This window comes from Plectropomus leopardus, chromosome 11, assembly GCF_026936395.1.
Source record: "Plectropomus leopardus strain MGB_pleo_1.0 chromosome 11, ASM2693639v1, whole genome shotgun sequence".
In the NCBI taxonomy this organism is placed as follows: domain Eukaryota; kingdom Metazoa; phylum Chordata; class Actinopteri; order Perciformes; family Serranidae; genus Plectropomus; species Plectropomus leopardus.
The window spans coordinates 2,921,737-2,949,442 of record NC_142186.1 but is presented as its reverse complement, the minus strand read 5'-3'; the positions used below and the strand labels follow the sequence as shown (position 1 = coordinate 2,949,442).

At 37.9% G+C, this 27,706-nt stretch overlaps 1 protein-coding gene across 1 annotated transcript in view; it reads right to left on the bottom strand.

The window, feature by feature from the left end:
* ascc3 (activating signal cointegrator 1 complex subunit 3) overlaps nt 1–27,706 on the bottom strand; it is a 203,964-nt gene that overhangs the window by 161,153 nt on the left and 15,105 nt on the right. The window contains exons 4-7 of the mRNA XM_042490728.2: nt 26,997–27,574; nt 20,752–20,869; nt 2,628–2,829; nt 31–166 (exon numbers count right to left, since the gene is read on the bottom strand). Coding sequence (XP_042346662.2) covers nt 31–166; nt 2,628–2,829; nt 20,752–20,869; nt 26,997–27,574 — 1,034 coding nt within the window. The remainder of the gene's footprint in view (nt 1–30; nt 167–2,627; nt 2,830–20,751; nt 20,870–26,996; nt 27,575–27,706) is intronic.

Here is a 27,706-nt window from a genome sequence, read left to right as displayed (position 1 = left end):
ATTCAGAGATAACAGTTGTTCAAGACTCACCCTGGCTCCTCCAACAAACGCAGGCATCTTTGTGGCCTCTGCGTAGCTGTCATAGACGTTGGGATATCGAATACGTTCATACACTCTCTCTCTGCTCAGTATAGGTTCACGTCGTGCGGTCAGCAGGGCCTGCTCCCTGTAAAGGCAAACACAAGACATATGCAATGAAAAGCCCAAAAAGGTATCTTTAAACTGCATTAAGGGGTAAAACTAAATACTTCAAACTGAGAAGAAAGAAAGAATTCAACTTAAGAGTCTTCTGTCAAAGTAAAAGGAATAATCAGTGATGTCCCTTTAACAGCAACAGCAGCACAGTGTCATATCTGCTTCCATAGGTCCCATGCACAAACCCTGGTATCCATCCTTCTTTTAGTTTTAGAATGAACAGTGCAGTGATTCAAAAGGAGAGGCACAGATGTGAGGCATTATGTTCCTTCCTAAAGTGGCTTACCTCTCTGCTAATCTTTTCCTTCACACTGGGCTGGATTTGGTCATGCTAAGTTTTTAATTAAACAGATCGCTGCTCTTTTTTCTTTTTTTTCATACTCTGAAATTAAACTTTCTGAAAAATCCTCTGGAAAAAAAAGGTGCGACAAGCTGCAGTGTTGCTGTGCTTTTTTTTTTTTTTTTTGGAGGGGGGTAAAGCTCAAGAAAAGTTGCCAGGAAAAATGCAGAAGCTTGTTGGTTCTGGTGTGGCTACCTGAGACAATAGGTGGAGACCAAAAATTTAAAAAATAAAAAACAGAAAACAAAATCAAAACTAGACAGTGCCATGTGGCTATGACTGTGGTTCAAGCAGGTTTACAATCATTTGGATGCTTATTTGACAGAAAGCAAAAATCTTAACTTTCTTTAAAATGATTTTTTTTTTAATAGTAAAGTGAAAATTTAAATAAAAATAGCTCCCTGAGGTTTTACAAAGTAAAAGTTCCTCCCATGCTGACACTTTCTTTGCATGTATCACAGATTGTCTTCCCTGGTGTCAGTCAAGTGTAATATGCACAGTTTTTAATTAAGTTTTATTGGCATTTCATTATCAATAAAACAAAATGCTGATAAAGATAATTGGCAAAATACCAAATATCAGCCCCAATAATCATCCAAACCAATATTCTGTTGACCCCTAATGTCTACTAATAGTGCTATTACGTGAGAAATGTCAAAACGCAAAAACAAAAGTGCGGCGCTTTTATTTGCCTCTAATATGGTTTGATGTTTTTTTATCCTGCACCTGTAGAAGTGAATGTCCGTGCCCTCCTACCTTGTTTGTAAATGTCAAAACTTAACATGGAACTGCAAAGATTTAGAACATGTGCAGGCTGGTTAAAGCATTACTTGAACTCTTAACCTTTGCATTAAAAGATAACCAACTTACCACTCAACTACTGAGTAAACCAGCTCATCATCATGTTTCTACAACCATGAAAATCAAAAACACTGAGGGACATGCCAAGAAGGTTTTGACTGGATGAATTATGAATTGAATGAACATCTGTTTACTTAAGGTGAATATATACCTTTTGTGTTATCTAACACATATATTGCATATTTGAGATTTGTCTTGCAACAGTCAAATCCTTGATGATTAAGTTCAGAAAAAATCTCACATTATTCTGCTGCTTTGAGGTGTATTGTCAAATATTCTGAGAAATTTGGCTAAAGATGTGAAGAAAGAAAATATGCCTCATACAAATTACAACAAGCTATTAAATATCACTGAAGATTCATTATTTGACTGATCCAAACACCATCTGAAACACTTTATATCTAGTAGCCAAATGAAGTCTTTGGTAGCATTTGAATGAAGACTTGTGGAGATATAGATGTGAATTAATTCAGCACATTTAAAAATATTTATAGAGTGACAGAATTTTGAATTGACCAAAGGTTGCAATGAGGAAAACTTTTGGCAAAATTCGGTGGATGTGCTGGAAAATGTTCAGCTCTGTAGGACGTTCAGGTGATTTTTAGACTTCATGAAGATAGGAATGTGAAGGATCCAGAAATTTCAATTTTCTGTAATATAAGCCAACTTTCAACAATTCTTACCAAAAAGCTGATTACAAGATATAAAATCTAATAATTTGTCTAGTCAATTAAGTCTATTTCAATTCATGACCATTTATGTGATACTGAATTTAAAGACTCGGGTTTAAAAATGCGTCATTACAAAACAGATTTCCGTATGAAGTTCTCGAAAACAAGATTTAGAGAAAATTGGCAAAGAAGTGAAAAGAAATTGCATTTCTAAAATAAAAGCACATAGGTGCAAAAATGCAAAAGAATTGAGAGATTAAAATGGCAAAAGAATTTTGGCTCTAAGCCAAAACATTGTAGAAATAACTGCAAAAATGTAAATTTGATTGTCAGAGGGTCATCCTGAGGTCAATGAGTGCCATTTCATGCGCCTGAGTAGTGGGTGGAATTTTCACGCCATCTGCCAATTTTGGTGACAGTTAGTCTTGAATTCTTTGAGCAGAGAAAAAGAGGATGAAGAACAATAGTGAGAGCAAAAACTATCTCCAGCAGCGAATGGTGCTGCTTGGACCCCTAATGAGGGAAAGAGGACCAAGAGAAAGTTCGGAGAGATGATATACCTCTGGGCTCTCATCTCTCTTGGGTCAAAGGTCATGACAGCATCTGAAGAGTCGCTCTCATCCACTCCTTTGCCTCTCTTCCTCTCTTTCTTCTCCTCCCTGCGGTACATCTTCATCATTTGTTTCTCCTGCTCTGACTGGATGGTCACCTGGCACCCGAAGGCCGGCTTGGTCACTTCGCCGCTGACTTTTCGGATCATATCTGGAGGAAACATACAGTAAATAAAGGGAACATGTTAGAACATTAAATGTTAGAACATTAAAGGTTAATTTACTTTCTCTACATAGAAAGCCAATGAAGAGGATAACACTTGACAGTGAAATATACAATTTAAAGTAAGAACAAGGGTTTAACAGCACAGTCTTCACCACACATCATATTACAGGACATTCAGTTTAGTATTAATCTTTCTTCACTTTAAAATTCCCAATAAACAAAACAATGATATCTATATCTTAGTGAGTGTAGATTTTGAAAAGTATTTATCAATAAGAAAATACACGGAGCCCAAAAGCGTTACTCTCCATAGGTGTGCTAGCTGGCTAGCCATGTTTTGTCAATTTGTGTTTGTACGAAATGAAGGAATCCTCCTAGTTTCTCATACATATTTACCACTAAAATAGCTTTATCTTTTACTATGACACTTGATAATGTCTTTGAATTAATTTGCACATTGTTGGCATTTGTTGGCTGTAATATTTAAGATCTCTTTTTTTTTTCAATCTTTCCTTTGAAATGATAAAGACGTCTTCTTGACCTCTTACAATACATCAGCATGTTTCTGTATCTGTATTTCTGGCAATGATTTGATAGCCTGTGATCCTTTTCGCAGCCTGTGGTTGGCGCTGTTGAGCTTCATTCAGAGCACCAATAAAGCAGAAAATTTCAGACTTCCAACCAAACAACCAATTTACAAAAAAACCCACTGACTTACAGAAAAGGGAGCCTTTAACGCTACAATGCTAACTCATTTCCTTGTTTTATAACTCATTCCTCCAATGATCTACAAGTGCACATATGAAACAATAAATAATGGCCTACAATAGAGACAAAAACAAAATTGTCACAGATACACAGCAGTAAAAATAAATTCTAATAATCGTCAAAAAGATATAAAGTCAAAGCAGTAACCAAAATAACATCTGTGTAAGAATTTAACAATTGCTGGAACATGAACAATCTAATCTAAAAGTTCTGCTTGGGTTAATTGCAGTGTGGTTTGGATTTTGGTGGAAATATGTGGAGACATAATGATGTTTTGACATCTTTTAACCATCTTAAAATCTGAATATTATGACCTCATTTTGTTCTGTTTTTGTGTAAACAAATAATAAATCAAGTACTTTGAGAGAACAGATTAAGTCATTAAAAAGGCACAAACACAAATAAAAAAAAAAACATGCCCTTGAAATAATTGAAGAGCACAAATTATTATTTGTCAAAACATTTTTTTTTTCATCTTCTCCATGACTTCCCATTATCCATACTTTAAAAGGACTGAGAACAGATAATAGGATTTGTAATATTTTAAGAGTTATCAGGCTGTGTGCATCAGAGCCTGCAAAGAGCATTTATCCCTGGCTGAACAACAGAAGCGTTTGTTCACACTTAGAAAGCAACATCGGGTCAGCCAATGTCAGAAAAAAAACAGACTCATATTTCAGCAGTAATCCTGATAGCTCATTGATGTCAGACACAAGTGCATCTGGCACTGCACGGGTTAACCTTCCCCATTGCAGCCTCCCTGTTTGAGGCACAACAGCTCAATAAAAGGCAGAATTGCTCTTGAAAACAGATGAGATCTGATGATTGCACCGCGGCCTGGGCTGATTGACTGAATGATTTCTTCTTTATCTCGTCTAGTGGCTCTACCTGCTGCACAGCCTCCCCCTCGTTCTGCCGGCTCCCCTCTTCCTGTCACTCTTACCCTCCCTCCCATTACCTTTCCCACTCCCAACCCCTTTAACTCTGTCACCCTCTATGCACCGATTCCTCTGTCTAAACCATTCCCCCGTCCTTTACTTTCCCTCTCTCGGGGAGCTATTGTGCCTTGTTGTGCGTCTCCAGCAGTGATTGCCTCCAAATCTCCAGGTTTCTCATTTCCACAAGTGATCATGGTGCCATAATCATTGTAAGGAGCATCACCAAAACACATTTAGGTTTCTTGCAAGATGTTTCAAAGTGTTTTCACACTGTTTTCTTCACACCTTTAACACCAATATAGGATTTTCAAGATCAGTCTTTTTAGAGTCAACATAGAGTGGTAACTGAATTACACAATAACAAGATCATCCAATTTATTTTTTGTAAATAAGATAAGGCAAAGGAACATTAATTTGAAAATGTCATATATATACAATATAATTTGTTGTGTTTTAACTTTTCAGATAAACAATAGTTATCATTTTCATACTAGCAAACAAGCATGTATATAATGGTTACTTTTTTACCTGTTTTTTATTTTTAAAAAAATCAAAATTTAATCTGCAGTATTATCAGATCTGTAAGTGAACATTGCTGATTTTGTTTCTTTAAGGTACAGTGTATCACAAAATGGAAAAAATGTGAAAAATTATACTTTGAAATTAGGGCTGGGTGTTATGGCTTTAAAATGATATCATGATATGTTTAGGCTATATCATGATACACGATATATATCCTGACATTTTAAAATTACCTCTAAACCACTGTAAACTACTAAAACACAAAATGATTTAATTAACTACAGGAACAAATTAAGTAACTGCTGCCATAAAATAAAGTAAAATAAACTACTGTTATAATAAAGTTTACTAAAATATTGTTATAATGTGAAATAAAGTATAAAGTTAAATTAAGTACTGTTATAGTAAAGTTAAATAAAGTGTTGTTATAATTAAATGTGTTGATGTTTTTGCTGTGGACTTGCAGCTTCCAGTCAACAGTTAGATGTTAGCGTTAGCAGACATTTAAATTGTAACTGCGGTATGAGGATTCATCCACTACAAGCTGAAAACAAACTAACAGCTCTCTGGTTCATGTATTAATAGTAACTGTAAATTGCAGTAGTGCTCCATGGTCATGAAATGCGACTAAATAGCCACAGTCTGGAGCTTTGCGAAAAGCTCTGCTTTGAGTGTGTGTCTGTGAGGGGCAGAGAGTTGCAGGAGAGATAGGGAAAAATGAAACGCCAAAGCAAGTCTCATGCCGGAGGCTAAAAACACAAGACAATTTATACTCATAATATACGATATGTAATTTTATACATTGCACGTGGAACAAGCCATGATGCACTGAGTATAACTGATTTATCACCCACCCCTATTTGAAATGTTCCATGCAAATATGTTTGTGCCTTTCAGATAAAGTGAACAGTCTCAAGTTTTTTTTTTTTGTATGCAAGATACCAAATCCAGTCTTTATGATTTTACCCCAAAATAGGTGAAATAGCTATCTGTCTGTGATTAGTCCATCTGATAGCAGGGTGAAGTGACTGACAGGTAGGGAAAATCAACATGTTGACTAAACAGCAAAGAGCTTTTGGCTGAGTATTGGATTAAAATTTTTGTCTTTTGTTTTGGGATGTGGCATACAGCATCGCTGCTATCAATATCTACAAATATTGCACAGCCAATGAAACAGTTTTCTAGTTCTAAAGCTACACATGAATTTCTTTTCAACTGCAAGAAAAGTGAACTCTGAACTGATCATAGCCATCCTAGACAATTCACCTGGCTCAGCTGCACCCAGTGAAATTGTCCCTCCCAGTTACCTTACAGTTAGGGTGGCAGCAGAGATAACAAAACATTTTTTTCTTCATCAAATATCATGCTTAACTTAAGTGGATCAAAACATATCTGATATTGAATTAATCTGCAGATACTCTAGTTCAAAATGAGACAAAACTTTTGTACAGATGTCAGTATGAGCCTCAAGGAAGGCCAAAGTGCGGCCTGCAACACATGTTGAGGCTTGTCGTTACGCCAAGCTGATTGACAGAAATGCCCTTTAATCTCTGCTGCTAAATTTGCAATCCCTACTCGCCCCTTAGGAAGAGTGAGACGTCATCAGTCAATGAGGATATTAAACAGTCAACCAAACAGGTTACTTAACAATTGTGAATAATCCAAACAAGATGTCCTTGAGCATACAGTCATAGATGTGCACACAAAATATTAGGCTGATCGGTCCAGTAGTACGTGAGATCACCTGCTTACAAACAAACACACACACAACTAATTACAAAGCAAGCAAGGGAGATATGTAGGTGGTTATCCAAGAAACATGGTCTAAATGCTTTTCCACAACCCCTTGCAGTGTTGTGGGAACATTTGTACACCAAACAATGTTATTAAATGAAAAAGTTGAACAATTAATTAATCATTTTAGTTGATGGATCTCTAGTTGTTTAATAATCTCAGTTTAATAAAAAAAAATTAATTAAAGACAAATAAAGGCAAGGAAATAAAAAATAAATTAAACAAAAATAAAGGCAACGTTTACTGTTGCATAAAAGAGTTTGCTCATGAAAGATGCCAAATTCTGAAAAATGATACCATACTATGATCATATCCTGACTACACGATTCCACTAAATGTTGATATTGGATAATTTTGAATATTCTTCTCTATGTAGCTAATAATCATTATCCCTGTGAGCATTACTCATAGTATGAATTCCTGCAAGACTAAAGAATGGCAGTGAGACTAGAAAATGCCTTTGGATGTCAGATATTGGCTGGCAATCTAGTTCCTGGGTTTTATTGCAGAATAATGCATACATATGAACATTTTGCCCATTATATAAACATAAAACTTCATTCAGCTTCCCCTTAATAACTGCTCCAGTGCTAATAATATATTTCTGCTATCACAAAGTCATACAAAGCACTCCATAATCCTCCCTATAATTCTGTCTGCTCACAGTGTGCTTTAATAATTTCAATAAATAGCTCTCTCTAACATTTAAGCTCTATAAGTGTGCACTAAGTACATCAGGTAGTCAAAGAGATTGCCTTGTTGTCAAACTTGCTGAGCAATGAGGATGATGCAACACTCCCTGCATCCACTGACTGCTTGTTCTCTGTGTTAGTTGTCACACTCAGAGCTGTGAGCCTGGTTTGCACTTGAGCGGCAGAGAAAAGCCTCTGTTCTGATCGTGGCCTGGGGAAACTGTCCAAAATGCTTGTCAGAGAGGCACGGGCATCTTTTTGTTAAATTCATGGCAGGACCATTTGCCATGGTACATCAAGTCTGAGAAACTGATTTCTGTGTAGTTTTCTAGACATATTCCTAAAAACCTACTGGAGCACACGCAGAACGCAGACAGAAATGTGCTTAATGGCCCAGTCAAGTCATCTGTATACAAACACAAACACTCAGTGGGAGGCTTCTTCCACCAGGTTGTGGTTGTCAACATCCCATCATGCTCCACCTCTGTGTGTCTGCTTTAGAGAAAGCTGGAAAACACAACTAAAATTTGCACAATGGCCCTACCTCTTCTAAGGGCTGCAGCAACAAATTGAGTGTTTCCACCAGCAGGTTGGGATAGCTCTTAGAGTTTGGTACACATTTTTTTGCGTTTCTATTGTAAAAAGTTGTGGATGGTACCTTTAGTACCTTTGGAACCCCTTTTTGTTCTCTCCCTCTCCCCTGGAAACACTGGTCAGAGGAGAAGAGCTTTTCACACAATAGTAAACTATAACTATTATATGAAAGGATGTTTCACAGCCTTTAAGAGTTATCACAGCCAGCTTTGGACTGAGAAAAAAAAATCACGGGCTGTCTGTTAAGCAGACAACGTTTACCTGGAACATTCACTTGAAATGTTATCCCAGGACCGTTTACACGGCAACAGTTCTTGCATGAAACATTAAACTTTTGTTGTGACTTGGCCTTTCATTCACACTGTGATGCCGTTTTGGAGGCTTGACAACACAAACGTCTGACACTGGGTTTCAGAGTGTAATCTTTAAAAAATGCAACCTCTTCTGTCACTGTGTAAAGCGTAATGCGCGGATCCTGTGAGGCAGGCGATGTCATAGCTGCACTTTGCGCATGTGTGTGGCGTTCTTCTATGGTTTGTCAAAGTTACATCACCAACTACTGGTCTGGCATGCATACTACAGCGTTTTTGGTTGTTTTTGCAGATCCATGTACACGAGAATCATTTTCACAATGTTATCATATCAATGCAGATTTTTTTTTTTTTAAAAAGCGATGGAAAGTCTTCTATTTTTTTGTAGAGCTGTACTTGACTAAATGTGGCCTCAGTGCATGAGATAACAATGTGAGACCAGCAACACACCTTAAATTTCAACATGATAACTTTGACCACTCCATCTGTTTTTTATTGTCTCTCTTAGAAAAAACACACATTTAGTAATGAGTGGACCTGAAAGCATTTAAAAAATGCATATTAATTGGGTCCGGATTATGTGAACTACGCATAATCTAAACCTCGTTTGAGAAAAAATCTTGGGTGAAGCATAGTTTCGATATGCACTGGCAGCACTGAAACTCTGCTCCTGCCTGACAAACACAAACCAGCTATTTATTAATATCTGTCCTTCAGCGTGCAGCCCCGTTCTGTGGTTGATAAAAAGGGTGCAGACTTTACTCTGTATCACAAGGAACAAGGAACAAGGAAATACAGCAAGTGCTGCTAGACAGAGCAGTGAGCGTCTACAACCCCACACACATGTAAGAGTACCGTCTGCACTGGAAACGATACACAGATCGTGGGTATCGGTACATGTTCATAGGTGTTACTCTTGGTTCCAAAGGTATTATACCCAAAGCTTGCGATAGAAATGCAGCTAAAAATATAGAAGGAATGGTTTAGTTGAGTTTCAACCACAATTAAAAGGATAGCTGCTATGCTGAAAGCATGCCTTCAGTGCCTTTTTATACATCCACTAGACACAAAGTAACATTGATACTCAGTATTAGTGTTTCTGGCCACATAACAGATAATAAGATTCGCTGAGTATTTACGCTCCTTTTAGCTGAGTATTGGTATCAACTTGCCAACAATGTGGGAGATTTGTGGCTTTTTAGCTGGTCAGTGCTCCAACACATTCATCAGATAGGTTGATGAGAGCAGACTTTGAAGGCAATAAAACTAAATCAATGAGCTAAAAGTGGTTAAGCTAGAAGAGGAAAAGTGTTCATTCTGATTATTTCCATAGATCAGATGATCTGCCTAGACTGTTTACAATTTTGTTTGAACTGACCCTTATCTGACATCAGTGTGAACCGGTCTATGCCTTGCAACGCCTCACATACCACCAGTAACATCACATCCATGCACTTTGGATAAATTACAAAAAACAAAACCAAAAAGAAAAGCTGAAATTTGTACTCACTTCACTCTCACCTCACGTGGTACCTGAGAATAAAAGAATCTGATTCTGTAAACACAGCCTTAGTCGTTCAATCTATCTGCTCATTTAAAAAATATTGAGGAGCAATGCTTTAAACTGTGGATGTTTTAAAACAGGTTAATTCATCCAACAGCATTTCTTTGTGCATACAAAATAATAACCAAGAGTGGGATTTTTTTTTAACAATGAACAGATTTTAAATATTTTATTTTGTTCCTTGCTTGTGTAACGAAGTTAAATATGCACTTTATTCTCAATATATATTTTTAATCCATATTTGACAATTTGTAATTATTTTTATTTGAACATTTTATTGGGTGTTTGTGAATTTTATCTCAATTAGTTGTTTTTATTTGTTGTTATTGTAATTTTCCTGTAGAAACTGGCCCTTTTTGCCCTTCATGGCTCTTGTACCTCCTGAGCTTCCGTAGCTCCTCCTCTCTGCCCTCACAATGCTGCTTCGCATTGATGAGGGTAAGTTGTGTGAGAAAATGCTCCGACATTATTTTGCTATTTACATGTGAAAATGAGCTATATAATCCGTAACCCTTGGTGTGTGGTGTTAACAGTTGTTAATATAATGATATACAGCTGATTTGTACTGTTCAGAACAGTTTTATTAGCAGTTTGCACGATGTTTTCGTGTAACCGTTATTGCCGTTATAGTAACCGTTGCAACACTGTGTACCGCCAGAAGTCACATCCTAATGTAGAGCAGGAGATTTTCCACCTTATTCATTGTTAAAAATGTGTTGTTTAGGAGCTGAGGTGCAGACAGACCAACAGAGGGCAAATTGTGTGTTTTGTGTCTTCTGCAGGTATGTTTTTGTTTGATTTATGTTGTAATTTCCGTTGTTTCTGTTTAGTCCCCCCCTTCATCTGTGCATTTTTACCTTGTCCACGAGGTGTCACTGTTTGTTTCATGAATATACTCTTAAATGTTTTTGGGTGATTTGTTAAAATAATTAATTAGAAAATTCATGGTTTTCAGTCATATTTGGCCTGGCTTTGCAAATAATTTAATAAGCAATTTGTTTGTTACAATGATGACATATTTATATGTAATTTTATTGCATATGTATATATCGTTAATAGACCAGACAATGCTGCTTCGCATTGATGAGGGAGCTGAGGTGCAGACAGACCAACAGAGGGCAAATTGTGTGTTTTGTGTCTTCTGCAGACCAAATTAAATTCTGGAAACCAGTCCCCGTGTCAGCCTCCATATGTGCCTTAGCCACGTCTGTTACACTTGTGCTTCCAGCTTTCTTCCTTTTTGAATTCTTATCTATTGATATTATTTTGTTTCTGTTAAGTATGCAGCTTTACTAAAAGGGCTGCAATTATTTAATTATCAAATTATCTGCTTATTGTTTTCTCAATTAATCATTTAGTCTATACAACATCAGACAACGGTGAAAACTAAACATAAAAAATGTCCTAAAGCACAACTTTAGAGCTAAAGTATTCAGTTCTCTTGTGTTGTTCACCTGCAGTTCGAAATCAGAAAATTCAGTGTATTGTCATAAAAGTGGTCCTTTCCTCTTGACCTTAACTAAAGTGAAAGTTTACAGTTAGATTACTGAAAGACAGCAGGTTTTAAAAGTGAGCAGCCCACTACACAACTTTCCTATGTTGCTCTGTGTACAGTGACACAATAGCAAATGACCTCAGCTTACGACATCCAGTAAGACACACGGCATCAAAGCTAAGGGGCAGCCATATACCGTATATTATGACAAACTTCAATATGTCAGTGTGACTGTACTTTTGCCTTGAATAGCCCTTGAGTTATCCAGCACCCATTAAAACTTTTTGGAAATATGGACATGCTGTCTTTTTAATTGTCCATTCCACATATCCCTGCCTCTATCAGCCATTGAAATGTGGAAAAGAGCCACCAAGAGAATCTGTTCTTTGATAAACATGCAAGTGCCAAGCTGCAAACTGCAATTTAAAAGCTAATCAGCAAGAGACAGGCATTCCCACTAAATCCCACTCTTCCTGATGGCATGCAAATAGTGGAAAATTTAATCAGCCTTTTTTAACCCCTCCTGACTTCACCCTCAGTCGTCAAGGCAACACTAATCTCAAAAGCTGTCTGGCAAGTGAAATTTTTAACGCTGATCAAAAGTTCTTCACAATGGGAATAATATCATCTGAGGCTTGAAGCAGCATATGGGTGTGACCATAAAATACAGCTTGTTCTCTTCTGAGAAAAAGAGAGAAAAATGTTTAGCTTGCTTTACTTCTGGATGTAGTTAGTTTAGTTACACATTGTCCAATTAAAGGTGAGCCGTGACTCCATGCTGAATCCCAGACACAACATATTTTAGACACAGATTTGTCTTAGGTTCGTCTTATTAATCTAACCTGTCATCCTGCCACATTAGAGGACTTTGGTAAGTCTTATGTAGGTCAGATCTAATTCCAGTCCCCGTGTATTCACCAACACATGATGGACTGCATACTGCTCTAGTTTCTCTTCTAACATCCATGAACAAAACTTCCCCTTTCAGGTGAAACCTCAAGAGCTAGGTGAGCATCAATCCAAAAATATTTGCACTTATTTGGTTCATTTTGTTACCACGCTTTCGAAGTCCTTAAATCCATCAACCCGAGTCTGGAAAACAGTTTATTTTGAAAATGATTAAGATTTAAATCCTTCAGAAATTTGGTGCCACCAACATATAGATTACTCCCAGATAGCAACACAATCTTAGCGAAATGCAAACCCAATTCCAAAAAAAGGTTGGGACGTTGTGATAAAATACAAACAAAAAAGAATACAGTGATTTGCAAATCATTTTTGACCTATGGTCAATTGACTACAGTACAAAAAAATAACTGTTCAATCTGCTAAACTTATTTTTTTGTTTTGTTAATATAAACTCATTCTAATTTTGATGCCTGCAACACGCACCAAAAAGGCTGGGACAGGGGCATGTTTACCACTGTTTGACATCTTTTTTGTTTTTGTTTCTTCTTCTTTTTTTAATAACAACACTCAGTAGGCTTTTGCAACTGAGGACACTAATTGGTTAAGTTTTGAAAGTCAAATTCTTACTTGACCCATAACTTCAGCTGCTCAGCAGTCCAGGGTTTTCACTCCCATACATTGTACATCTTATGCACCACACATTTTCAGTGGTAGGCAGGTCAGTCTAGTACCTGCACTTTACTATGAAGTTTTATCGCTGTGACACATGCAGCATGTCGTTTGACATTGTCTTGGTGGAATAAGCAGGGGGATCACTAAAAAACGATGTAGAGGGTAGAATGAAGATAGAAGGTAGATTTGTTGGTCAGTTTAAATAAAGTTTAAAAAAACGAAAATAACAAGTATCCTTGATCCTGCTACATCTTTGGAAGTGAAGGTTGAGTTGATTAAAATCTGCAGCTACTATGAAGATTCCATCCAGTTGCTTGGTGATGTTGCTGCTGATGGCATTGTTCAATTCCTGCAGTGCATTTTTTAAAATTGTATCAGAGTCTTGTGTCCAAATGGCCCCCACAAGGTCAGTCCGTCCAGTGCAACAGCTTGATCCACGATGTCAGGTGTTAACCATGTCTCTGTGAAAATGTGCGCAGAGCAGTCCCAGATCTCCCGTTGCTCAGTGAGCGACAATCACATTACATCCACATCACTCTCCTGCGATCAGACACGAGACAGAAGAAGGCTTGGTAGAGGAAAAGCTCCCGCTCCGAGTCAGGCCAGCCTCACCGTGGTACCGACTCTTCTCCCTCTTTTCGTCCGGCACTTTAAGTTTCGTTTCTCCCCTCCGGTCCAACCGGCTAGTTGGTGTATGACGTCCGCGGGGACCCTTTCGCAGTCCACTTCATTCAGTCCAAGCCCCACACAACTTTTCCCGATGCTGATAAGCGCCACTCTATTGTAGAAAAGTCATGCTTCAGCAGAAGGGGCCATGGTGTTGAAAAAATAGACAAATATAACAAAAAAGTAGCAAGGATTTGCGCATTTAGACACTCTGCATATGTACAGAGCCTTCATAGATGTGCAAGCTACCAATGATGCCATGGGTACTAACACATCCCCGTACTGACTTTTAAATATGAGCTGGTAACAATCAATGGATGGTCCTCTTCCTATGATTTCCAAAAACAATTTGAAATGTGGACTTGTCAGACCACAGCACACTTTCCCACTTTACGTCAGTCCATCTCAGATGAGCTTGGGCCCAGAGAAGTTGATGGCATTTCTGGATGTTAATGATGTCTGACTTTCACTTTGCATGGTAGTCTTGGTTTTCCAAATTCTTTCCGAGCTCATCTAGTAATAACCCTTATATAATAGTGTAAGTTTTTAAGGAGGTGCAGCCTGAGGGATCACATGTAACAGGCATCAAATACTGGTTTTCAGCCTCACCCATTATTGCATAGATTTCTGCAAAGTCTTTAAATTTTTTGATGATATTATGGATTGTAGATGGTGAAATCTCTAAATTCTTGGCAAATGTGTGTTGAGAAACATTCTTAGACTGTTGGAATATTTGCCCATGAAGTTTTTTTACAAAGTGTTGAACATTGCACATTTTCTTGCTTCAGAATATTGGGCCTGTTGAGGATGTCCCTTTCATACCCAGTCATAATACTATCACCTGTTACCAATTACCCAGTTATCTGTGGAGTGTTCAAAGTGTTTTGAGCATTTCAAAACTTTCCTAGTCTTTTGTTGCCACTGTCCCAACTTTTTTGAAACCTGTTGCAGGGAGCAAAATCAGAATAAATGCATGTTTATAACGAACAATAAAGTTCACAGTTTAAACATTAAATATCTTGATTTTGGACTGTTTCCAACTGAATATAGCTCAAAAAGGATTTAAAATCATTGTTTTCTGCATTTTATACAGCATTACAAGCTGTTTTTTTTTTAAAGAGGGTTGTACATAAAATAGTCCAATTTAGAAAACAACATCACAAGCTTGGGTTAGCCTCAATGACTGTGTTTGTCAAATGTTTATTTTGTAAGGATAGTGTATCAAGTAGCGAGAAGTTTAGAAAACTGAAGTTGTCCATTGCCAGTTTGAAGAGCATGATGGTCTTCTCTTTGAGTGCATACTTTAGTTAGCTTGCATGGTAAAGCAACAAGAGCAAAACAAGCAAAATCTTCCCCTAGCAACAAACAGCATCATATTAAATATAGCAGAGCATTTCAGTTTCTATAAGGCTACTTTTTAGCACGCACATCACACTGTCAGTGCAGGTCAGTTGCTTTAAGTCCCCCTGCAGACATGTTTTGGTTTTTTTTTAAGTATGTAAAACATACTCCTACGATGTGATTAATATTGTCTTTAACATGGTTTTTCCCATCATAAAATGTTCAAACAAAATCTGATATGACGCTCCAAGCACATCTGCTCTTTACATACTTACCATTGAGAATAAAAAAATTCATTAGTATCTGTATAAGACAGATGTCTATTTTCCACCAAGAACATTTACATTTCCTGAACACAATTCCAACACTCATATCAAGTGAATGCATCCAAGTGATTAAATATTAGCAATTAAATTTTAAAGAGCAAATCCATCTCCATTCTTTCATGTGTTTTTCAAATGGAAAATCCCAATCAGCCGTAAGCAGAAAGCTTGTGTTAAAGCGCCAATGCCCTCGCCTCCCTTACCCCCACACATGCTATTCCCTAACAGTAGAAGCAGGTAGAGTGAGGAAAGTATTAGCCTGGACGATTTTAGCTTGGAGGTGGAAGATGGTGCTATTTTATTATTATTTAACCTTAATCGGCTTGGACAGTATGTGATAAACCCTGACTAATATATCGGTAAGCCAATATTGGCCCATCATAGATATATCGGTATCGGCCTTTATGTTGTTCAATACGCACGATATATAAAGTTTATTTTGAACAGAAAATGACAGAAAAGGATACTTAGAATAGTTTAGAATGGTAAAATTCCCAATGTAGTTCACTGTTTCAGTGCTCTGATTTCATTTTTGTCTATAAAAGTTTACTGTCAAACTATGAAATATCTTGCCTTCATTTCGTTACCTTTGTCACAAGTAGCTGATAGCCATATGTAAGGGATAATTGCATTGCATAATTGCATAAATACCAGCAGTTATATCAATACAGACATGTCTTACTTCTCAATATCAGTATATGCATTGGCCCAAAAACAAAAACAAAAAAAATCCAGTATTAATCAGGCTTTTGTATGGACTATTGCATACCTTCATTTATACCTTCCTGAAATTTCACCGGGGTATCAGTATATGACAGTATACCTAAGTGTGCAGGGTTTTCCCACCTTACTCTTACTCTTGCTAGTAATCTAGTAAGTCCACTGTACCACCAATCACCAGCTCTGATCTGGTAGACATAAATCCTTAATTCATGTTAGATTCAAAAATGCTGTTATTCCCTACGGCCTCTCTCTGCCTGCTGGCCACTGGCTGTTTACAGTCCTGTAATTTATCCCTCCACCACTAGGTGTTGCAAGGTGAGCTCTGGTGGTGAGTGCAGTGCACTACACACATCGAGTTTAATTGAAAGGATACATATCTTCTGGGTTTCGAAATACCCTTGTATATCGTAATACTGTGTGACAGCATCCAAGCCTAAACCTTTATTTAACCAGGTGAAAACACACAGAGATTTAGTGCAATACAATGCTGCGTTTGTACTGTATAAAAACAGTGACAGCTCCTCAGTCAGAGGGAAGGAGTCAGAAGGAGTCTTGTGATTGTGCATGGGGGCAGCAATGTAATTGTATGTAATGTAATTTTTTAAACCAAACTAATGTGGCATACACTGCAGTAAATGAGTGTACATGTAGAAATGACACTGTATAGCATTTTGACACGAAAACATACATACTTCAACTAAAATCTGATTTTTCAGATTTGAATCCATTACTCAAAACTAAAACTGCTGCGTGCATTTGTATGCCTTCAAGTTGCAGTTACAGTTTAAATCAATCTGTGAAAACACTAATGTCTCACACACATTTACCACCAGCAGCACAGACAAGCTATAAAATTAGCAAATTTCAAGGTGGACAACCAAGATTAGTGTCACCAATTCAGTATCTGACCAAATGTCTAGCTAACATGTTTTGTGGGATCAAAGTTCCCTTCACCTTCTGACCATCCATATTCTAATTAGCTCACTTCTGAGTCCAAGTGAATGTTTGTGCCAAATTTGAAGAAATTTCCTCAAGGTATTCTGAGATATCATATCCAAAACAATGAGAGAGATGAGTTCACAGTGACCTTTATGTTTGACATATGACTAACAAAACTGAATCAATCATCACTGAGTCCAAGTGGACGTTTGTACCACATTTGAAATTCCCTAAGATATCATATTCACAAGAATAGGACGGACAGACATTTAGATGTACAAATGAACAAACAGCCCAAAAACATGCTCATATGACTATAGCTGGCAAGGAAGCATTTAAAAAAAAGATGATTTATTACATCATGACTGAGCTCTTTTGTTGAGGCTGAAATGTGTTCGGTTAACTTTGTTTTAAATGGACTTGGCTCCATTGGGCAACACTAATTATTTCATTGTCTAATATTAAATCTGGCAGTATACATCAATGATTTAACCTGCTAAATGAATGAACATAGTTACTAGTCTACATTAATTAGCTCATGTACTGTTTCACACCCAGCATTAAAATCTATATTTAGGACCTGTGAATTCCAAATTACTCCAAAAACCTCTAAAGGATGAGTCTGTGTGACTTTAAATGGTTGCAGGGATTATTCTGACAAAGCAGGAGCTCTCTCTTCTAATCTTCAGACACTCTTTGATGTCTACCTTACATATGGATCAAAAGACAGCTCTGGCAATGAAAAATTATCCATCCTATCTTTCCAGCAATATCTTAAAATACTTAGAGCTCTACTCTACACACTGAGGAGGGGAAACCTGCCACCCCAGGACAAAGGAAACAGGGGGTTGAGATACAGCACTGGCTCAGGATGGAGGACGGCATAAGAAGAGAAAAAAACCAAGCAGGCATGGAAGGCAGGTACATCAATAGATGCCCTGATTCAGTACAGCTCACGATTGAGCCTTCTGAAATGTTATCTCGTACAAAATCAATGAGGTCAGCTTTAAGCTGCTGGGAAAGCGAGATAACTACAGTAAAATCCAATGTAAGCCTATTCCATAAAAGCCTGTGCTTACAGTATTTTGGCCTTAGCAACACCTCACACGTGCCAACCTGTTCTTCTCCACGTAGAGCCTCTTATTCTATCATTTCTCTCATTTATGAGAGGTATTAAATAAAGGACAGAAATAGAGAGCCTGGCTGCAAGGTGCAGGAACGCTACAAAGTTCAAACAGCATGGTGATACACAAGGCCCCCAAAAAGTGTGCTGGGCTTTTCAAAAAAGCCATCAAGGGGAATAACCAACATGTCATGGCAGGTGGCCCCAAAATACTATTCCCCATAGACTGACATGGCGAAAGAGACGTCGGTAAATCAGTGGTTATATTTTTTAAGGATCCCAACCCAACAAAGCAAACCGTTCACTTTCATAGTTTGATCCTTTGTGTCTTGAAACATTTTACCTCCATTCAAGTTTGCAGCGTTTAATTGATTTCAACATTTTTTTGTTGTTTTTTTAGTTTTCACCTAAGTATGACTTAGGCTTCTCACAAAATAAACAAAATAGCAAAGATAATAATAACAAGAAAAAAGTACTTTTGGAAATCACCAAAGACCGCGTAGTGTGATATTATCATGACTCTTAAGTCATGATACAATATAATCATTATTATAATTTGTAACATTTGTGGTATATTGTAATCTAATTTTTTCAAATACATATTATGTCCCAAATAACACTTCATTTGTTTTAATTTTGTACAGTTTTAAAATTTAAATTCGATTCTCAAGTCAAGTCGAGACTCACAGCACAGACAGCTCTCGTTAAAGCTTTTCCATATGACCTATTACTACATGGGTCAATTATAACAGGGCAGTGTTCAGGATCCAGGACAGTTGCTCGGAATTGGGACTGTCTTAAATTTTTGAAAAAAATTTGTAAAAGCACCAATATTTAACCCTACAATATGTTTGCAATATCAATATTAGGGTATCTGGTAAAAAATATTGTGATAATTTATTTTCTCCATTTTGCCCAGCCTTCCACCACAATTATTATAAATCACTGGACAAGATCTACTGAAAAGCTGGATAAAAGAGGAAATTTCTATAAAATCTCCTCAATATCACTGAAGACATTTTAGGTTCCCTTGAGGTGTTTGGGTTTTTTTTCTTTCTTTTTTGTTAAAGAGTTGAGGTGATGAATTGCAGATGAATAAATAATGACGGCGTAAATACCACATGACAGATCAGGCGTTTGGTCTGACTGCATTGCACAACAATTCTAAACTGCGTTTAAACATACTGAAATTAAGCAGCAAAGGACTGCCCGTGAGTAATCTCCAATGTAATATTCATCACAGCTGTCAAAGGCACTGCTGCACCAGGAGGGGAGACTCCCCGCTATAAATACACAGACCCATCACTGGCACCTGTCTGTTATCATCGTGCTTTGAAAATAAAGAAATATGGTCTGATATCAGTCAAAACAAGACAATCTGCCTAATAGCAGTGGGGCCGAAACAGCAAAGCTTGTTTTTCCAGGCTCGTTTTTTTTTTTATTCTGTATGACAAAAAATGCAAGGCAAAAAAACCTCAAGAACACCTCGAGACTAGAGCTCGACCGATATATCAGTCAGCAAATATTACTGGCCAATAGTGGCCCATCAAAGATGTATCAGTATCAGCTTATATGTTGTCTTTAATGCACAATACACGAAGTTTTATTTTTAACAGAACATGATGAAGAAAAAGATGCCTGGAGTAATTTAAAATGATCAAATTCCCAATGAAGTTCACTTTTCAATGTTCTGATTTCATTTTTGACAATAAAAGTTTACTGTCAAACTATAAATTATCCTGCCTTCATTATGTTATCTTTGTCTCAAGTTGTTGATAACCATATCTGAGGGATAACTGCATTACATAATTAAATATATATAAAATATATATACATAACATCTGTCGATACAGTGCCTTGCAAAAATATTCACCCCCTAGGCATTTTTCCTATTTTGTTGCATTACAACCTATAATTTAAATGGATTTTTATTGTGATTTCTGGTAATGGACCTACACAGTCATGATGCCACTTGGTGGAAAACCTCGTTCAGTAGTGCTGCAGACTCAAGGGCCTTTCAGACCAGATGTATATGAACTAAGATCATGTGATGTTTAGATTGCACACAGGTGGACTTAATATAACAAGTTATGTGACTTTTGAAGAGTGTCATAGCAAGGGGGGTGAATACATGTGCATGCAAAATTTTCATTGTTTTATTTTTTAGAATTTTCATTTTTCATTTCATGTCGACAATATTGACTATTCTGTGTAGGTACATTACAAAAATCCCAATAAAAATACATTTAAATTACAGGTTGTAATGCGACAAAATCGGAAAAATGCCAAGGGTGGTGAATACTTTTGCAATGTCTGAATTTTCAACTCCCCAATATTGGTATCGGCATCATCCCGAAATAATCCAGTATCAATCAGGCTCTACTCAAGACCTTCAGATATTTTTCCTTATTCATTCATTTCCTTATTTATTCATTAATTCATATCTGGTATTCAGGACTATTTCAAATAGAGTCAATACAAGTGCAGTTTTTGTTACCATGGAGATGACCTGGTTGCCATAGGGCTGTCTCACCTGGTGGGTAGCCAGTGCTGTCAGGTGGGATGGCGAGGAGGGAGTCGACGATGGCTGCCCTTCGCTGGAGGAGGGTGGAGATCATCTCCAGCCCCTCTGGGCCCAGCAGCTCGAACAGCTGGAGGGAGAGAGGTGGGGGGGGGGGGCAGTTACCGCAAGCCAAAAATACAGTCATCTACAGTAGCAGCATAGCACGTGCGCACACACACGCACACACATACACAAACGCACACGCACACACAAGCACGTATACACATCCTATGGCTCACCAATACCCCCAAACACGCTTTTACTGCCAAGGCTGAGCACCTGGTAATTACCATCCGCCTGGTACAGAATATGCTCTGCCGCTTAGCCTCCCAAACATAGCCACCTGGCACTTAGCAAGTGACAGAAAAACAACAACAACAACAACAAGAAATCGTGCGCACAGCAGCACACAATTAAAACCTTAGCGGAGAGAGGGCTGCAGTATCATTGTGAGGTGGAAGTGATGATGAAGATTGTGCTCTCTAACTGGAAAATAGCAGACCTGAAGGACCTGGAGGTGTAATTTGAATCTGTTAAAAAATCCCCCCCCCGCTTCTACATCTCCTTTCAGGTTCGGTTTCAGAATGGAGGCACGGCTTGCTCTTTCAGTCTGTCCTCCCTTGGGAAGGCAATAGTCAGCACGGCAGGAAACTAAAACAACAGACGCACTTTGATGTCAGGTCAGCCATCGTCTTTGTTGGGGTTATCTTTGTTTCCCTCGGTGGTCTCTTTTATATTTGTTCTAAACTTCCATTGGTCCCTGTGAATGTCTCAGTTTTATTAGAGTTGAGTGTGCTGTGTGTCGGCAGTGGGTGGGAGCTGGTGAGGTGGGTTGGGGTTTCACCTGCTCAAAGGGAATGTTTTTTAGATTTTTTTATAAACTCTCACGAATTCTGTCCTTGGAGTTGACTGATTAGGTGTGCTTTCTGCTGGGACTGTGAGTCTCTCCTGCAGATGGATTCTGTACAGTCCGCCACCCTGCAGGCAAGTCCAGTTCCAAAGCATTAAGTGTATAATAACTCCACATCCTCACAGCCACAGGTCAAGGAGTGTAAATGTCTGTGTCCCCTGCTCCTTTATCAGTGATTAAATATTCAGCCTGGCCTGCTCAATTTTTCTGCTGATAAATGGAGCAGCTGAAGCATTATTTGGACAGAGTCACCACTGGGAAGGGCTGGATCTCCCCTGAGACCAATCCAACCTGAACCCCTATTTGAAAACTGGAAGTACTGCCTTGCAGTCGATACCTCTGTGCACCAGTCAAGTTACACTTGTAGTGTACATCCATGTCTGCAAAAACATTGTGCTTCACACATATGTTCAACCCACCAGCACAAAAAATCTCTACAGTCAGCACAGTTTCAAGTTGTCACCAATTCAGTATCTGACCCTTCTGTATGACAGTAATGGTCAGAACAGGTTTTTTGCAGAACATTATGATGTCACAGTTAAACTTGGACAATTTGGATGTACTCTATAATGTCAACACTTCATTATTTTATCCTATAAGGCATTTGTGTACAATTTTGTCCTAATTAGTGCATGAATTCTTGAATTACAGCCAAAAACATGTTTTTTAAGGTCAGCGACTTTTGATCAAAAAATTCTAATCAGATCATTGTTGAGTCTTGGAGGACGTTTGTGCAAAATCTTGTTCACTTGCTTATTTCATTGTTAAGTCCAAGTCGACAATTGTAACACATTTGTGGACGTAGGTACAGACGTAGCTGCGGTTGTAGGTGCTGCTGTATGTATGGTCATAGGTGTCGCTTTAGGTACGGTCGCAAGTATTAATGTAGGAACATAAGTTAGGGGCGGACAACCCAAAACATAAATGCCTCCAACTACTGCTATCACGAGTGCAGAGGCCATAAAAAAAGCATCTTAAATTCATCTAAAGCAGTGAAGTAATCATTGCAGTTACCGTCATGATATGCCATACAGTGACGCTTAAAATACAAGGATTTAAATATGCAAAAAGCAAAAGTGAAATAAAATATATAGGCACTAATATATGTATACATGTACAGATAATACTGTAGATTAAAATGGAAAACAATAAGAAAAAACATTTGTGTAATTTTATGCTGACAGTTTAAAAATCTATATTTGGATAATCTTTTCAAGCAGAGTCTATATGATAAATAATGAACACAATGAACTTGATGTTCTGAAAATTTAATTACAACTCTTTGCAGCATTTTGTGCAAACTATTGTCTTATCTTCAGCCATATCCACACTAATAAGTTTTCATTTTACAACAAAAATTATAGCTGTGCTTTCTTTTTTAAATCTCGTAATGTACCCAGCTTTGGATCATAACATATCAAGAATTAATTTTCAGATGCTCACATTCACAAGAAGATGAAACTTTTACAGTTACATCAGTTTTTAAACCCAAATAAAAGCCAAAAAATGTCCTGCAAAAGACAGCAAGTTTTCTTGTTTTTAGGCAAGACAATTTCTAGAAACATCTTTTGTTACATGCTTTTACTGTGTGAATTTGGTGATCATATGCAGACCCTACACTGCACTGTTTAAGAGAAGTGAGGAGTTTGATTAAACATTTGCTAAAGGCATTTTTTAAAAAAAAAAAAAAGTTTTATGTTAGAATTTTTTATATTCTAAATTTTGACAGACATTTTTACTGCAAATGCATATCGGTTCCAAATATTATTTATTGGTCTCATTAAGTAGTAATAATCAGTATCTGTATCGACCCTGGAAAAACAACATCAGTCTACCCCTATTTCAAAACAAAAACATTATTTGAATGATAAGTTATTTAAGTTGAGCAATTCTAATTCAAATACAAAAGATTCAAATTCAGTTTGTAGTGACATAATTTCCTGCCCGTACACCTCCCTCCTCCTCTCTGAGCTCAGCAACAACTTCGAAATGTCAGCAATGGAGGGGCAGCCATGAGAAATAATAAGAAGCAGGTTCTCTCCATTGTAAGCTCTAATGGCACTGAGTGCAAAGCCTTTAAACTTGACTGTTGACTTTGGAGTCACACAGAGGTAGATGCATAAAGAGAGTCTGCAGGTGCACTCTCACTCTCTCTCACACATACACACACACACACACACACACACACACACACACACACACACACACACACACAGAGGGCATTCTACATCTAAAGATGTCAGTGGGAGAGTTCGCTTCCAAATGCCAACTACGTGAGAAACATTGGAACCAACTGTAAGCAGCTGAACTTGTACAATTCTGTACAACTTCTGTCTCTGTGTGGTGAGAGAGGGAGAGGGAGAGCGAGAGCGAGCGAAAGAGGAGTGAGAGCGAGATGCTGCAGAGGAGCAACATGGACAATATAAAAGCCTCGGTGTCTCTGGGAGTCTGAGAATGGAAGAGGGTGAAAATGCAGGGGGACAGAATGATGGAGCACTTTCCTGATTCATAAGTAAATGTAAAGGATAGCAAATAACTGCTGGAGGAGGTTTCAACAGGCTGAAACAAAACAGTGATCCTGACCTTTATTTTATATTGCCTTTCTGTCTCTTGTCTTGGTATCACACATGAGGATGTGGAGACAGATAAAAACAAAAGGGGCTGTTTGGCTTCTCTTAGTTGTACTGTTTTAAAGCAATCAAGGACCTCTTTCTGGCCTAACCTTCGGAAAATACCCAGAAAATTGTTTTTATTTTTGTTTTTGAAATTTGTTAGAAAATTATTATGATTTTAAGGTTTTGATTTGATTTCCTAATCGTTTTTGTTTGTTTGTTTTACCATGCTTTTTTCTTTTCTTTCCTTTCTGGTGATTTTCTTGTCGCCTAATTTTTTTTTACTACTTTCTTGCTTATTATTAGGTATTTAAGCCACTTTGCTCAGGTGTCATAGGGTTAATAATATTGAATAAGCACCCATTCCTAATGTCTGATTCTATTCCTAATCTTATCTTTCTATCCTCTCCATTGCTAAAGTTTCGTAAAACTGCTGCCTTAAAGGTTGACCTCTGCCTTTATGTCTACATGTTCAGTTGCTAATAATTCCAAAGGGTCTTTATTACTTATGAAGGTCAAAGCCAAGTTGGAAATGTCCAAAAAGGTCTGGAGGTAAAGGCCAAGGATGACTGAGTCTAACAGCCAGGAAATGATAAATCCAGCACCTGGATCAAGCCCAAAAGGCCTGCTGCTGAAGGTCAAGGTTACAGAATCAATAAGAGCCCCGAGATATTAAAGGTACCATAAGGACAGGTCAAACTTCATGTCACAGAAATACCGTGTTAAGAGTTGATTCCTCATTTTTAAGTTCAAGTTCAATCTGAACCTTCAACTTCTTTTGCAGCATTAGGGCTGCCTTGCCTCTGCACACTGATACAGTTGTTTGGTGTAGTGTGGTAGACAGAAAATAGTTCCAACATAAAACTGCCTACAAGGTCTGTGGATTATTTTGACTAATTAGGTCATGATTTTTGCGAAAGTGACATTGTCTTCGAGTTTTACAAATTATTTTTTTCTTGGCATTTTGAGCACAAGCCAAATACCATCTAGTTGCAGCATATTGGAGAGAAGGCAGACATCTCTGCAGCCTATATCTTCAACACTCAGCAACTTGAACAGTCTAGATTGATTAACGGCTTTACAGGTAAGTGGAAAACTATGTACTTTTAATTTGGGGTGTCTAAAATGACTGTCCCTTCAAAATTAAAACGTTTACATTCCTTATTTTTCAATGAGTCATTTTTATATTCAAGGGTTTATGATCTATGTGTGGTAGAAAAAACGAAAGTTTTGTGTCAAGTAGATTCCCGTCTGCCACCAGGAACAATCCTGAGAAAACGTTAGCCTGCTAGCTTAGCAATCTATGAGCCACTGACAGAAAATGTAAACAAAGAACACCTTTACTTGCAGTGGTCTTTGTTTAATGAGCAGGGCTAGAAATGATGGTTATTCAGATACAATCAATATGCTGATCATAAGCAGACAGTGTTAGCTTGCTAGCACTACATGAAAAGGTCATTCTTTTTACATTGACTTGTATAATATATGAAAATAGGGCTGGGCGATATGGCTTTAGAATAATATCACGATATTTTCAGGCTATATCACAACATATAGCATATTTTGCTACTTTTAAATGCTTGTTAAATGTTAATTACTAAAATACAAAATTACTGAATGAACTGAAGTTACAATAACTTAAATAAAGTAGCTACTGTCATATATTAAAATTGCAGGAACCATAGTGCTTTTATCTTGAAGGACATGGCTCATTTCAGGCAGGAAGTGTCAATGTTTTTGTGTGGACTTCAAGCTTCCGGTCAACAGCTGGATGTTAGCAGACAGTTAAACCAATACCACGTCACCTTTAACCATGAGGATTCATTTACTGTGAGCGGACAACACACTAACAGCTCCCCAGTTCATATTTTACTAATATTTTCAAGTTGCACTGGTGCTCCGTGGTTGCAAAATGTGATTAAATAATCACAATCGGAGCTCTGCAGAAAGCCCTGCTTTGTGTGTGTGTGTCTGTGACAGGCATAGAGCCAAAGACGAGAGTGAGAGAACCGAATGCCAGTGGCTCATAGAAACAATGTGACAATTTATACTCAGTGTTCGCGATATAGTCATTTAATTTATCGCACATGGCACAAGCCCCACCCCCATATGAAAATATAGCCAGTATAATGTTTTTATTAGCAAAATAGCAGCTCCCATAACTTGCATTTGTTCACAGGCAACTCTTTTCCCAAACTAGATTGTGGCTAAGGAAAATTAAATACACACATATCACGCAAATAATTATACTCTTACTGACATCCAAATGTAAACTGTATGCAATAAAATCTATCGGAGATATTAAGGTGTTCTGATTGAAGCTTCAACAGGTGTCTCCATCCTTCGGAAGTCATGACAGAAAACTCATACTATCAATGATTTAAAAAAGAAAAAAAATCTTTTTTTTTCCTTTTACTTAATTCAAATATACTAAAAAGCCATTATCACTGGAACTTTTGTGTATTTAAGTAGGGTTACTGCATTGCATTTATTTGTTTATTTATCTGTCAAATCATCATTACCATACCTATTACCTTGTGTAAGTCCTGTCAGTGCTGTGAGAAATTGATTTAGCATAATACCTAAAACAAGTTGTGAGCCACGGTAAGTTTTGCATGTTTAACCTATGGATTCCCAAGAACAATTCATCAGATTCACCATCTATAAATTACACTGCATTTTGTGACACAAACCTCATTCTGCAGCTCATCGTCACTCCTGTGGGAGGCCAGCATTTCAAACAGGGAGGTGCACAGCTCCTCCGGGCTGGATGAGATCATGTTGCCTCCGTTCAGATACTTCTCTACCTCTGATCTGAGGATGGCTCCATCCCCAGAGCTCAAAGACCTTCCTGAGCTGGACACCTCTTCCTCACCAGCGACCTTCCTCCCGCTCTGATGGCTGTTGAGGAAATTCATAAAGTCTAAACTCATGTTCTCCTCATGAAGGCCAGAGCCGGGCAGGTCCTCCAGCGGGTCCAATGTGTAGCAGTCATAGGAGAAGGCGATGTTGCGTCCAAAGGTGGACCCTCGTTGGGGGCTGTAACGGGAGCATGTGCTCTGGATAAAATTTTCGACTCGGGATTCTCCGAGCGGAGCCACCAGCCGGGCCACGCAGGCACAGGAGGCCTCGGCTGCAGATGATGGAAAGGGGCCAAACATCTGTTTAATGGCTCGGGTCTCCTCTGTCCCCACATGGTCTTTGTTGTGGAAAGTCTCAAACAGAAAGACAGCAGCACTGTCAATGGCCTCCTGTCCATGTTCAGTCCCCACTGTAAAAGAAAACAACATATTTACACTCTGATGTCGAGACTGCAGTGATCACAACAGGCAGAGGCACAAGTCGTCTTCCTGATGGAGAATGCTGGTATAACTTACAAAGTCAGCAAGTAAATTAACTAATT